The 14,674-nt window shown below is 39.4% G+C and overlaps 2 protein-coding genes across 6 annotated transcripts in view; both read left to right on the top strand.

Annotated features, from left to right (window-relative positions):
• Window positions 1–1,821: 1,821 nt before the first annotated feature.
• On the top strand, window positions 1,822–3,742 carry LOC146969959 (tripartite motif-containing protein 16-like). Its single transcript, XM_085804774.1, has one exon. The coding sequence runs from the start codon at window positions 1,834–1,836 to the stop codon at window positions 3,496–3,498; it is 1,665 nt and encodes a 554-aa protein (XP_085660900.1). The 5' UTR covers window positions 1,822–1,833; the 3' UTR covers window positions 3,499–3,742.
• A 5,731-nt stretch (window positions 3,743–9,473) lies between these two features.
• LOC146969960 (ATP-dependent 6-phosphofructokinase, platelet type-like) overlaps window positions 9,474–14,674 on the top strand; it is a 45,017-nt gene continuing 39,816 nt past the window's right edge. For all 5 annotated transcript variants that reach the window (XM_085805254.1, XM_085805252.1, XM_085805253.1 and 2 more), the window contains exons 1-2: window positions 9,474–9,681; window positions 14,185–14,258. In XM_085805254.1, coding sequence (XP_085661380.1) covers window positions 9,570–9,681; window positions 14,185–14,258 — 186 coding nt within the window. In that variant the 5' untranslated portion in view covers window positions 9,474–9,569. The remainder of the gene's footprint in view (window positions 9,682–14,184; window positions 14,259–14,674) is intronic.

Genomic DNA, 14,674 nt, shown 5'->3' on the forward strand with positions numbered 1-14,674 from the left:
TTTTTTATAGTGATGATAAAGCAGCTAGGTTCTACTGTATATTAATACTGTGAAAGTCTAAAGGTAGATGTTTGTATTGCTCCATACAGTAAAAAGGTAGTTTTTTTTTCTTTTTTTTACATTTGTGAATGAAGAAACTACCTTTATACTGTATGGAGCAATACAAACATCTACCTTTAGACTTTCACGGTATTAATATAGAACCTAAAGCTGCTTTATCATCACTGTAAAAAAACAAACAAACATTGAAATGTCATCCAACATGGGACCTTTAAGCTCAATGTGTTGATGTAGTTTTTAATTTTCAAAGATGAAAAACAAAGTTAAACGTATGAAACCTGCAGAGATTTCATTTTCAGATCTCCAACAGCTTGTTTCAGTAGTGATCTATTTGTTGAGCTCTAGCTAGATTCATTGATGGAGCTTGGAAATTAAGACAGAGGGTATTATATCCCACGTAAATCCCTCGTTTGCTGCTGGCTGTCCTGTATTCTGGAAGCTTGTTTGTTTATTTCTGATCTGTTTGTTTGTTTTTGCTTTGTTCTGCTTTGTTTTGCTGTGTTTTCTTCTTCTTTGTTTGTTGTTTTGTTTTGTAATTCTCTTTTGCTCCCCTCCAAAGCGACACGCCAAAGCTATCTTTGAATGTTGTTGTTTTTTTAAATACTGAGTGTCTTGTAAGCCCATGTGGGCTGGGCACAAAAAGATGTGCATGACACCTAAATAAAAATAATCAATCATCAATCAATGTTGATTGGTGCTGTGAAAGAAAACATTTCTTTGAGAAAGAGATTTTTGAATGTGTACGATTGTGCTGCCACTTCATTTGGGTGTTCTGGAGATAACACTAACCATCAAGTTGGACAAATGATGGCTGAATATGTTAATTTAAAAAAAAATCAATGGTAAAACCAAATCAATGCCATTGCTCCTCTGAGCCATGCTGGAATTATCACATTTCACATTACCTATTTCCAATGGATTGTCTGAGGCAGGAAGTTATACATGACTGAAACATAAACTGGCTGGCAGACACCATTCAATACACAAGTTTGGTTGTGTTTTGGAGGTTGTTGATAACTCACAATGCTTACTTATTTTGTTTGCAAACATATCATTAAGCATAGTGAGAGAGAGAGAGAGAGAGAGAGAGAGGTGAAAGATACATATCTTGGATGAATAAATATGACGACTGTGTCATCCACTATACCTATTTTTGATTAGCAAACTGCACAAAACTGCAAAAAAGCCTTTTATTTCCAAGAACTGCAATCATATTTATTCATTCATTATTCATCATTATTGGCATTATTACATTTAAAATGGCCAAAATTATTACGTTATTGGCTTTTATTAAGTTATTGGTTGTTATTACGTTTTTTTTTTTACTGTGAAGACATCAAGTTTAATCAAGTGTTGTTATGCTTCCGTGTTATGAAGAAAAACAAGTTTTTTCAAGCTAGACTGTAGACTAGAATTTGTTTTGAACTTAGCTCAGTATACCATGTTTAGTTAACCTGTTAAACATCAAGAGAGACTTTCTGTTGGCAGCAGAGACATTCTTTTGGAGCAGATTTATGAACAGGCCAGGCCTCAGCAGCCACAAAATTAGGGAGGATAGTAAGATAACGCAGGTGGCCTTGAAGTGCAGGGGGTTAGATATCACCAAACAACTCCAAATATGGAGGAGGCGGAACAAAGTAGGGAGGTCTTCTTTTCAGGCCGTTGTCTCCGATGATTGGATGAATCGTGTGCCAAGAGGCTGGGACCAAAGGGAGAGCTAAGTCTAAACCATAATTTCTGAAACTCAGACAGTCGTCATCTGTGAGACGTGAAATGGCGCAGAAAGGAGTTCATCTGGACCAGGAGACCTTCTCTTGTTCCATCTGTCTGGATTTACTGAAGGATCCAGTGACTATTCCCTGTGGACACAGCTACTGCTTCAACTGTATTAAATCCCACTGGGATGGAGAGAATTGGAGGAAAATCCACAGCTGTCCTCAGTGTAGGAAGAAGTTCAAACCAAGACCTGTCCTGGTGAAAAACATCATGTTAGCAGCTTTAGTGGAGGAGCTGAAGAAGACTGGACTCCAAGCTGCTCCTGCTGATCACTGCTATGCTGGACCTGAAGATGTGGCCTGTGATGTCTGCACTGGGACAAAACTCAAAGCTGTCAAGTCCTGTTTGATTTGTTTGGCCTCTTATTGTGAGAATGATCTCCAACCTCATTTTCAATCACCTACATTCAGGAAACACACGCTGGTGGAGCCCTCCAAGAAGCTCCAGGAGAACATCTGCTCTCGTCATGATGAGGTGATGAAGATGTTCTGCCGCACTGATCAGCAGTGTATCTGTTATCTTTGCCCTGTGGATGAACATAAAGGCCACGACACAGTCTCAGCTGCAGCAGAAAGGACTGAGAGGCAGAGAGAGCTGGAGCTGAGTCGACAAAAAATCCAGCAGAGAATCCAGGACACAGAGAAAGAAGTGAAGGTGCTTCAACAGGAGGTGGAGGCCATCAATGGCTCTGCTGATAAAGCAGTGGAGGACAGTGAGAAGATCTTCACTCAGCTGATCCGTCTCATGGAGAAAAGAAGCTCTGAGCTGAAGCAGCAGATCAGATCCCAGCAGGAAACTCAAGTGAGTGGAGTCAAAGAGCTTCAGAAGAAGCTGGAGCAGGAGATCACTGAGCTGAAGAGGAAAGATGCTGAGCTGAAGCTGCTGTCACACACAGAGGATCACACCCAGTTTCTACACAACTACCCCTCACTGTCAGCACTCAGTCCATCTACACACTCATCCAGCATCAATATCCGTCCTCTCAGACACTTTGAGGATGTGACAGCAGCTGTGTCAGAGCTCAGAGATAAACTGCAGGACCTTCTGAGAGACACATGGACAAACATCTCACTGACAGAGACTCAAGTGGATGTTTTACTGTCACCACCAGAGCCCAGGACCAGAGCTGACTTCTTAAGATATTCACAGGAAATCACACTGGATCCAAACACAGCACACAGAAAACTGTTATTATCTGGGGGAGACAGGAAAGCAACACGAGGTAAAGATCAGTCTTATTCTAGTCACTCAGACAGATTCACTATATGGTGTCAGGTCCTGAGTAGAGAGAGTCTGACTGGACGTTGTTACTGGGAGGTGGAGTGGAGAGGAAGAGGGGTTGATGTAGCAGTCGCATACAAGAATATCAGCAGAGCACAGGGAAAAAGTTTGGTTGGATTCAATGACAAATCTTGGTCGTTAGAGTGTTACAACAACAGATTCACATTTTGGTTCAACAAGTTCAAGACTCGAGTCTCAGGTCCTCGGTCCTCCAGAGTAGGAGTGTACCTGGATCACAGAGCAGGTATTCTGTCCTTCTACAGCGTCTCTGAAACCATGACTCTCCTCCACAGAGTCCAGACCACATTCACTCAGCCTCTACATGCTGGAGTCTATCTTTATTATAATGGAGATACAGCAGAGTTGTGTAAACTCAAATAGACAAAGATCATTGAAGGTGCAGTTGGTTAAAATCTGTATTTTAGTTCATCACTTTCTTTAGTCTCCATGTTTGTTGCTAAAAGCTCATTGCTGTTGTGTCTCTGCACTGCACAGAGATCACCTGTCAATCAAACATTGTGGGCGGGACTTTGACCTCTTGTCATTTCTTGTTGTGTTGATGTTTGAGTTTGTTGAGGTGGAGCTGGAGCCGTGGAGGAGATCACTGCTCATGATGATGTTTCTTTACCTAAAAAAAAAAAAAAAAAAAAAAAAAAATTATGTTATGATCTGTATACTATCTACTACCGTAACATGTTATGTCAAAATGTCATAAGTAAAAGAATGTTACATCAAAATGTAGTGTGTGTGTATGTATGTATATATATATATATATGTATGTATGTATGTATATATATATATATATATAATAATAAGAAAAGAAGAAAAAAGCAAAAAGATATGTATGTATGACAAATATTCTTATTCTGTGGGTAATGGGGGCGGGACTAGATAAGCTTTTGCTTCTCCCGCTTTTCCCTTTCGGCCATGTATTGTATTATTTGATGATGAAGTGTGATGATGATGATTTAAATTGACATGCCCGAAATAAACAAATTGATTGATTGCTAAACTCACATTTCTCCTCATGAAAATAGAAACTTCTCTGAGCTCTAAATGTCTTTTGAAATTTGTGTTGATGTGTTTGTGTTGTTGTTGTTTGGGCCTTAACAGAGAAATCACCAGACCTTCCTTTATCACTGAGGTTTGTTCTCACTGTGGAAACTAAGAAATCTACACTTACATTCACATTGATGTGTTGTTAGAGGGATGTGAGGTTTAATCAAAGTGTAAATATCATGATAATAATCAATGAGATGAATGATAATTTTCTCAGGCTCAGGTGAAACAGTGATTATATGGATGAACTGAATCTTTATATGAAATCACTGAACAAGAGTCAATGAACAGACTTTACTGATTGAATATGTGAACATATACTGAAGCTTCACATCTTCAATAAACTTTCCTTTCTTCCATCTGTCCCATATGCCATGAACGCAGCATCAGTGTAACAGGGTGCGACTCTGTTTTTCCTCATATACTCCAGCAGTGACAATCTGAAATTTGAAAACTGATGGTCAACACAAGAGGGCGCCGTCCTCCTTCTGACCAGGGAGGTAGTGGAGGTTAAAGCTCCTCAACTCACTGTAGACTTTTTTTTTTTTTATTTATTTGCACATAAAAAATAAAACAAAACATTTACTTATCTCTCTTACTAGTAAGAAAGATATGAAAAATAAATGTGCAGGTGAGGTCTGAAACCTGAAAGGCTTATAACATGACCTCACCTTGATCTAACACATAATTGAAGCACAGTCAAGAAATAATAATCGCATACCTTGTGCAAGGTATAGATAGAAAATAAAATTAAAAAAGAAAGGGAGGAAAGAGAAGAAAAAAACAGGGAAGATGTTGGTAGTAAAAATAAAAGTAGTAGTGGTGATAACAGCACTAAATAAATAAATAAACAAACAAGAGGTGAGAAAAGAAAGCGAGACAAAAGAAGAGAACAGATAAATTAAGTTCAGGTAAACACTAAAAAGGGAAAAGAAAAGAAAAACAAAAAAACAAAAAAACAAAAACAAACACAAAAAACAAAAAACAAACAAAAAAAAAAAACATGGGGCACTAGGGAAGCAGAATTAAAAGTCAAGCCATGTTTTGATGTTCAGTTAATTTTAACAGTAGTTTCTTTTTAAATATTGCCAAGGAGGAGGAACTATCGGCTAATTGGCTATGTTCATTCCATAACAGAATTCCTCTGTATTTGATGGAGTACTGCCCTCTGGTGGTATTACAACGGGGACGGTGTAGGTGACCTGCTTGTCTTGTAGCGTGCGAGTGGAAACTTGAATTTGTGCGAAAGTATTGTTGAAATTGATTTGGTAATACGTGACTTTGGTACATTGCTTTGTAGATGAAGATACTGATTTGCAAGATATTAATATCAAATATGGTTGAGATTTTCAATTTGGCAAACAGTGGGGAGGATGGAGCCCTGAAATTTGAGTTTGTGGCGGTTCTAACGAAGCGTTTCTGAAGTAGATGGAGCTTATGGAGATTGGTAGGATAGGTGTTAGCCCAGACAAGATTGCAGTATGTTAGATATGGATATATTAAACTGTAGTATAATGTAAGTAAGGTGGATCTGTTGAGGAATGAACTGATTTTTCTAATGATTCCTACAGATTTTGATACTTTTTTTGCAACACAATCGATTTGTTCTTTCCAGTTACATTGTTCATCCACTGTGACACCTAGAAAGCGAGCAGAGGATACTCTATTGATTTCAATTCCCTCGATTAAGAGCTTTGCTTCATTCGGATCACACTTTTTTCTACCTGAAAATAGGATAAAATTCGTTTTTTTAATATTTATGGATAGTTTGTTCAATTTGAACCATTTGGAAAAGGCTAGGAGGCCAGTGTTGGCCTCATTTATTAGAGTTTTAAAGTGCTTGCTGGAAAGAACAAAGTTTGTATCATCCGCAAATAAGATGGGAAAAATGGTATTTGATACTGATGCTAGATCATTGATATAAAGTAAAAATAGTAAAGGGCCAAGTACTGAGCCTTGGGCCACACCACATGTCAACGTAGCAATGTTGGACTTACAATTGTTCACATATACATATTGTTGTCTATCAGTAATATAACTTTTTAACCATAGGAAGACATTACCCTGAAAACCATATCTGTGTAGCTTTGACAATAGTATGGCGTGGTTGACCGTATCAAAAGCTTTTGACAGGTCAAGGAAGATTCCTATAGCATATTCATTGTTATCCAATGCTGTAGAAATCTTATCAACAAGATCTAATAGAGCCATGTATGCAGAGTGATTTTTACGGAAGCCATATTGATGGTTGTATAGTATATTATTTGTATTTATATGGTGCAAAATCCTTTTGTAGACTAATTTTTCAAGGAAGGTGTCTGAAGGTTTTAGTGAAGATGATGATTTTAGTCTTAAATTTATACGAAAAATGCCTGATGTCATTCATCCTGGTTAGTGATGTCAAGCTGCTGTAAGTGATTAGAAATTCATCTTTTAGAAAACACTGAAATTAAAACCTTTATTTTATGTATTCGAAAAATTGTCATAGCATATTGATGAATTTCATGTGGTTTGTTATTCTCCTCTTATAATAAACCAGTGATCATATATATGTGACATTTTCAAAAGTGTTACGTGTTGAAAGTGTTTATAACTTCACTGAAATCAATCAGTAAAACATAAAAATGTTCATTTATAACAGTTATGTAACCTCTTAAATGTGATTATTTTCTAAATGGATGTTAATCCCATGTACAAAATTATATGTCAGTGGTTAACGCAACCCAACAGTCTTACATAGCATATACAGTACAACACAAATTTGCTTGTCCCAGTTTCTTTTTAAGCTGTCACAGTTTTTCTGTTTCTTTGTTTGAGGAAAATCTTTGACATGTTTCCCACTATTTTCTACACATTTCTTTGTCCTCATGTATGTGACATATTCCTGGGTGTATTATAAGTCAGTGTCCAACCATTGCAACAGTTTACGCCACACCCATGTCCCACGTGGCATTATAGTTCCTTATTTTAAAATCCTGAACTCACATTTGGAGAATTGAGGAACTGTAAAGAAAATGTCTTTAGTCATGAGGATTTACCGCACATGAAGGGAGGGCGACCATGTCAGCCTGCTGGTCCAGGACCTGTTGTCCTCTGAATGGCCCTTCAAATCTAATCACACAGCAATGCCACGGTCTGCCAACAGAGATCTGTTCCAACTTAACTTCCAAATAAACCTTTTTGTCTTGAATGTATTATGAAATAAAGGAACTGTTACTAAACCGAGATGCTGTAGGGCACTTGAACTGATACAGCTGTTGAGATAAAACTGGCAACATGCAAACAATAGCTCAAGGTCATGAACTTTATGAGAGGTCATTTATTCTGTCAAACCTGCAAAGAGTCAAAAATAATACACTGATTATTCTTAGAGGGGTTATAAACATTAAAACTTTTAACACATGTGGATTGAAAAATGAACTATGACTGGAGATGCTGTAATAAAAATGTTTTATAGCCTATATATTTGAGATTTCAGTTCATTGTTTCTACAATTACATAATTTCTTGAAATAATCTAATCCCTTTGTGCTACATTATATCAACTTTCCATGCTGTTACCACACTCACTTCTTAGTGTTTGTATAATACAAAGAAACTCATGAATTGTTGTTCAAAATGTATTGTTTCCTGATTGAAAGACCTTCGTTTCTGCTGCAATTGGTCGCAATGTGTTTCTCCAGTACGTGATCTGGACGCCCATTGGTTGTTTTGGCTGCCAATTAAAATAATGCAGTGCCATTGGCTGCCTGGCTCTGGCTTTTGCCATCCAAACCAACCTGGTGAGAGCCAAAGACTGGTGGGAAAAGTGAAGACGTCTCACTCTGTTTTCTTTCCATAAAATGAACTTTGGTATAACAAACAAAGCAATGAGCTAAAGCCTGAATGTCATTGTTTTGTAGGCTAATAGATATTTTGAATTAAATCAGCAATCCTTTGTTCTTCTACATACAATTAGAGTATTGTAGGCTACTGTAACCTTCATTCTCATTTTACCATGAATATAATAACAATTTTACACAGGTTAATGTTTAAATGTGGGACGTGATTATGCCAAAATGTTAGCATTGAGGTCACATTATCTTAAAGTGTGAGAAACTATTACAATTGTTGAAATGTGCAGCACATGTTCAACAACAGTTAAAAAAAATGAAGAACTATAGGCCTAACCACAGAGGAAATTAAATATGGCACCCTCCAATATTTGCATTGTCACTGCCCTATGTTAACTAACAATTATAGGATGTGCTCTACATTGGCCTTTTAGTTTCGAATTAGCCTACTAGGGCCGTGACACTACCTACAATTTTTATATTAAAATCCCTTACTTGCTAAAAATTTGATTAAAGCCTGATGTGATTAGGTGCTTTGCTAATTTTAGAACCATAACCTCTTTGCTATTTACTTAAGGAAGTCTGCAATTTTGCTTTTCAGGTGATTCAACAATATTAGCACTGATACACAAGGTATTGGCGTGTCGTTTGTTCTCACCATACCTGAGCCAATTAGCCGGCTAACGAATTAGCCATGGGTGCCATCAACTGCCGTCATCTATGGTTGGACATCCATTTTATGTGTGTGTGTTTTTATGAAACCTAGTAAGATAAAATTACTCTGTTTTTGTTTTTTTTCATATTTTATCTTTATTTTTATTTTATTTATTTAGCTACTTAAAAAAAAATGGAAACAGGCAATAGCATACACAATGTATACACTGACAATACACTAACCAAAACAGACAAACAGAAAACAAAGGACAGAACAAACCTCACGACATAATAAAACAGGACCAAAAGAAAAGTAAAAAACAAAACAAAATAAAAACAAAAACAAACAACTACAACAAAAAGGGATGTAAACTACTAAAATTAAATTAATAGTAACTTGGCCTACTTATTATAGCTACATTTACTCAAACGTAAGTTTTTCCCATTTTTTGTTATGCATTTCCACCTTATCTTGATTTGTTGCGATAATTTTTTCCAAAAGAAATTGATGACACACTGTATTTCTAAAATAAACCAAGTTCAAAAATGTTTTTGTTTGGATCTTAAATATATAAACATTTTCCCCAAAAGAATGATCGTGTTTACAATCTGCGGGCATTTTTCACTCTATGTTTGTTGGTAACTTTGGGATAGGTGCTCTCTGGTGAAACAAGAAACTCGGAGTGGGTCATCTTTCTTCACGCAGGATCTTTGGTGAGGGGGTGTGTATGTGAAGGAAGAGGGCGGCGCCCACTGCAGTACTACTACAGTATCTCTCCTCCAGACTCGGATACCCACAGTGATACTTAGCTACTTGCCGCCGCCAGGCAGCTCGTTCAATCTCTTCATCTTGTTTTCTTCTTGTTGTTATAATATCAGTAGCAGGCGACCTTGACCCGGCACAGACATGGCAGCGACAGCGGCGGCTCCGAAGCGACAGGACACCCGGAAATTTTTCGAGAATCTGTCCGGCGCTGGTAAATCCATCGCTGTGCTGACCAGCGGAGGAGATGCCCAAGGTAAAGTCCCACTGGTTCCATTATCGGACACCTCGGTTGCCTCGGTCGATTGGGTGACATTTCACACCGTGACAGCAGAACTGGTGCCATTTGACAGAAGAAAAGCCAACTGAGCTCTGAACACCTCGTCATCAGTCGTTGTTTTAGTGAAGTTAAACCAAACCCGCTTCCCAAATGAGGCGCCGAGCGGCCAGTTCATCACACATCTCATCCTTTACCTCTATGCTGCTGTTTGCAAGGCGCGCGCACCGCATATTCCCAGCTGTTGTAGCCTACTATCGATTCTTTTCCAGATGTTCACCGATATAACCAGCTGTGGCGAAATGACAGAATCGAGTCAGTCCGATAATGGATGCGTGGTCGCAGGTTAGGAGTAGGACCCCCTCCTCAGGTGCAGCCAGGTCGTCTGTTTCAGGTGCGGTTTAGATGAGAGAAAAGTAGAGTGTATTCCCTCTTTATTCTTTACGTCCTCTCGCATTGCCCCCTGGGAATTCATCTTATTATTAATAAGCTGTTTATTAAATCTGAACCTCGGTTACGCAACAACTGACGCTCCTATTAACACGTCACGTCACATATTTGTACACCGATGCTGCGGTATTTATCCCCCTTGATCACACTTAATAGTCTAAATATACATATAGCCTATAATATGTGTAGGAAACTACAGACTGATAATAATCCCGGCCTGGTTTAGTGCAGGGTGCGGGCGCTCCTGGGTAATTTTGAGCTGGATCGATATCAACAAGTGATCGTGATCACTGAATAACTCAGAAGACATCGCTCCATCTTATATTTGATATATTATATCTAAGATTTGTCCTTCCTTATCATCCGTCCATCCTCCATCGTTGTATCTATGCGGGCTCGGTTGCCTCGATACCCAGATGGCGCAGGATTGTGCGCATCCACAGATATGATTCAATTACCAAGGCAAAATAAATGATTACCATAATATTCATCTTATATTGTTTTCTTACGAGGATCTGACTTTGCAACACTTTAAATCAAAAGGCCACCGGTTGGTAGAGTTTGTGTTTTCAGTAGCCTATAGGATTAATCCTCACTTATGGCATTTAGCACCAAAAGTTCCTGTCATCGTTTGGACTTGTAGTCTTAAAAAAATCCAGACTCACTAATAGTGACCACACTAACTTCCTGTCAGGAAAACGCACTCGTAAAATCACACTTGATGTGTAGAAACACGTGTCTTGCATCACGGAGGATGAGTCGTGAGAGGACCCGTTTTCAAGATCCACGGAGTCGATGCTCCCATTTCCGATCGAGCCTTTCGCAATACATATCTCACGTGCTCTTTTTCCTTGGCTGAGCTTTTATTTTGAAGGCGGGCTCTGTTTGCTCTATGCGTGTGTGTGAGCCGCTTCATCCATCCTGTCAGGGAGGTTTGTTTCGCCTACGTGAGGAGCAGCGAGTATGCAGGGATGTGCTGTAGAAACGGGATGTAGATGTTAATGTGATCAATTATGATTTTTATCATTTAAAAGTGAGGGTTTGTGATAATTATTACATTATATTAATAATTTATATTGATGGAATATCTCAAAAGAGATGTAGGCTACTGTAAATCTTTGATGCTGACACACTGATTCTCATATAATATCACCTGAGATACATATAAGATACCTTAACATGTATTGACACAGTGTAATCAGCATCTATTTGGAGCCCTGCATATAGTGCAGTGGGTTAAACCTGCACTATGTGTGCTTACAGGCTGTTACATAACAGTGGGAGCCTATAGGATGTTGCTGGTGCAGTGACATGTTGTCTCTGTGTGTGTGTGTGTCTCACTGCAGCACGACAGCCGAGCCAACCTTTGTATAGTAACGGTGTGTAGCAGAGCTCACGTTTTCCTCTGACAGCATCTGAGAGTGTACGCCTTGTGTGGTGCAGCTGGAAAGACTCACACACTCATTAATAGTGTCCTGATTTCTACTCATTCATAAAAAAAACCAGCTGCTGGTGTGAAGAGCTCAGAGCCACAGAGACGCCTCTAAAGAAAAATATTATCACAGTAGAGTCTGGCTTTGCTCATTATGCTTTTACATATAACAATGAAGAGTGTGACCTTTTCCGTGCTTCTTCTGGTTTTAGAATATTTCATAAGTAAGTAAGATATAATACACTCCATACCCCACCCAGAGCTAGAGCTGTGTGTGTAAGGATCATCAATATTAATTAATAAAGATGCTCTATGTCCAACCTAACCGTGAATACAATTGGCCTTCCTCACACAAAGGTCAGAGGTCAGACTGTACCACATGTGATTGTAGATTTATTCTTTTTTTTTTTTTTTTTACTAACAGAGCAGGGTTTTTCTAGAAGCACCAATCTTATGAAGAGAAATGCTTAGGCTGCTAAGGCAGATATTTCCAGCACTCTGGGCAGGACACATGCACACAGACTCACACACACACACAAACACACACACACACACACACATGAGATGTTTAGTCATCACAGCCGGCCGGGGGGAAACACTCACAGCCTCGCATGTTGTGCTGAGTGCAAGTCATTCCACGGGCTCAGCTGGAACAGCACACACACACACACACTGTGAGGGCACTCATTGACATAATGTATTCCCTAGCCCCTTACCCTAACCTTAACCATCCAAAACAAATGCCTAACCTTAACCATTACTCTTAACCTAAACTTAAATCCTAATCACCTAACCTAATCATAATAGTCTGAGAAAGTGAGAACCAGTCAAAATGTCCTCACTTTGCAAAATGTCCTCACTCTGATGGTGTAAAACTCAAACCGGTCCTCACAAGTATAGCTATACAAATACACACACACACACACACACACACACAGAGATGTCATCCCGTGACCTCTCCTCATCTGTAATTGTTGTGCACGTTTTTTCTTTACTTCACTAGACACATTGTTCGATTCAAACTCATTTAGCATTTCCTCTGCAGATCCCCCTCGACCAATTAGTGCCGTCCTGGTCTCTAAGCAACGTCAGCTCGTCCCATCAGCTCTCGTTAGCATTAGCACACAGCCTGAAACCAAACATCTCTGCTTACATACTGTAACTTCCTCTGTCAAGGGCAGGGTCAGGGTTAAAGGGTTGTTTAAAAAAAAAAAACATTTCGCTGCTGCTCTGTTAGCATTAGCATTGATGGCTGTTCGTCCTGCGAACGCCACATTAGCTTCGGCTCTTAAAAACTCACCATCAACCAACACCATCATCAGATCACCTGCAGCAGAGAAAATAGTTAGAGAACCAGTTTCTGCTTCTCTTATATCTGTGGTTTTGATCTGTTTGTTGGACAAAACAACCCTGTTTAATGTTTTCACCTTTAGATATACAGAACAGAGCCTGTAGCATGATACTGTCGTCCAAGTAGTAGACACATCCCGGACACATTTTGCCAGCGAGTGAATGTGGGAGGAAATTTGGCCGAGGGACAGTCACGTTGGCTGAGGAGCAGCTCATTCCTGCTGCTCAGCGCTTCACCACACTCATCCTCACACAGAGAGCAGACTCATGGTAACATATGTGTCGGCCTTTTTGCAGAACAAGGTGTTTGATAACGTCACCACAGGCGCTTTATGTGGTTCTTTACGTCTTAATCAGTCAGTTATTTGTGGGGAAAAAAATCATTAAAATATATCCCAGCTCTCCATCTGCATGAGCACTGGTGGAAAATATGAGCCACACACTCAGCCAGTTCTGGGTCCAGTGTTTATTTAAGATGACAGTGACGGTCCCAGCCTCAGCCTGCTTATATAAACCCGTCCAATCGATGTATTGATGATGATTTACCCTCGTCCTCCCAGTTTCTCATTTCACTAAGTGCTCCGTCAGACGGTTTCGTGTTTTGGCACAGGCTCCCCAGGGCGACTCTCGCTCTGCCTCGTCTCCCTGCCTCTCTCTCTCTCTGTCGACCTCTTTACCCCTCCTGTTGTCTGCTGAGCCGTCTGGCTTCAGCATCTCTGTTTATACTCTAATGTTTCCTGTTTTCTCCCTTGGCCTGTTTTTTTTTTCTTCATTTCTTATTAAATGCTAATGTACCAAGGCTGAGTGGCAGCACTTATTTTTTCCTTTGACATTGGGAAAATGGTTTAATTCTTGCATCAGGTAGCAGTTTTCCCAGCTCAGTGACAAACCAGAGACGGAAATATCTGATATAAAAACAGTGGCTATGACTGGGTATTTCAACTTCAACAACAATTTTTTTTTTGTATTTTGAACAGAAACAATAGTTTTCTGACATATTCTGATGTTTTTTTTTCATGTGCCGCAAAAAAATCCCAAATTGCAGGTTTTGAAAATTGACTTTTCAGTTTCTGAAACTCAGTTTAAGACACCTGAAGAAATAATGTTCATGGGTCATTTCTCTGTCCTCTACTTTGTGCTCCTCCAGTGTGTTGCATGCTTAGTTCATCTGGTTCCATCCATTGGCTGTTAGGATATCATGTTGGACATAGGACTGTGACTCCCACTGACTCCTCTCTGTCCTTTTCCAGGCATGAACGCAGCCGTCAGGGCAGTCGTCCGAATGGGCATCTACGTGGGAGCGAAGGTCTACTTCATCCACGAGGTGAGACGTGACTCATGACTCAGGCTCCAGACGAGGCCTCGGGGGGGAGTCTGCAGCCTCTGTCACACTTGACAGGGAGCTAAATTAGATAAGAGGAGTTTTCGCTTTTTGGCTCTACCTCTGACTGTCTTTGAGAGCAGTCAGCAGGATTCAAGACTCAAATACAAGTCAGATATCTAATTCAAAACAACAGAAAAAAAAATCCTTGAAATAAAAATCTCATCATCTGTTTTTTAAGTGATCTAAAATTCAGATGTTGAGGTTTTTAATTGAAATGTGGATTTCTTGAAACCGAAAACTGAGATTAACATATGCTTAGTTCTACAATTGTTTGATGAAATGTGTGATTTAGTTACAAACACACACACATTTCGCCGCACACAAGCTGTGCAGAGGAGGTGACTGGGAGGTATAAA

This window comes from Trachurus japonicus, chromosome 17 (genome assembly GCF_045865225.1).
Source record: "Trachurus japonicus isolate A0001 chromosome 17, Traja_1.0".
Lineage (NCBI taxonomy): Eukaryota > Metazoa > Chordata > Actinopteri > Carangiformes > Carangidae > Trachurus > Trachurus japonicus.

Excerpts from the sequence above, each read along its gene's own strand:
- LOC146969959 (XM_085804774.1), top strand. The coding sequence starts at position 1,834 with ATGGCGCAGAAAGGAGTTCATCTGGACCAGGAGACCTTCTCTTGTTCC.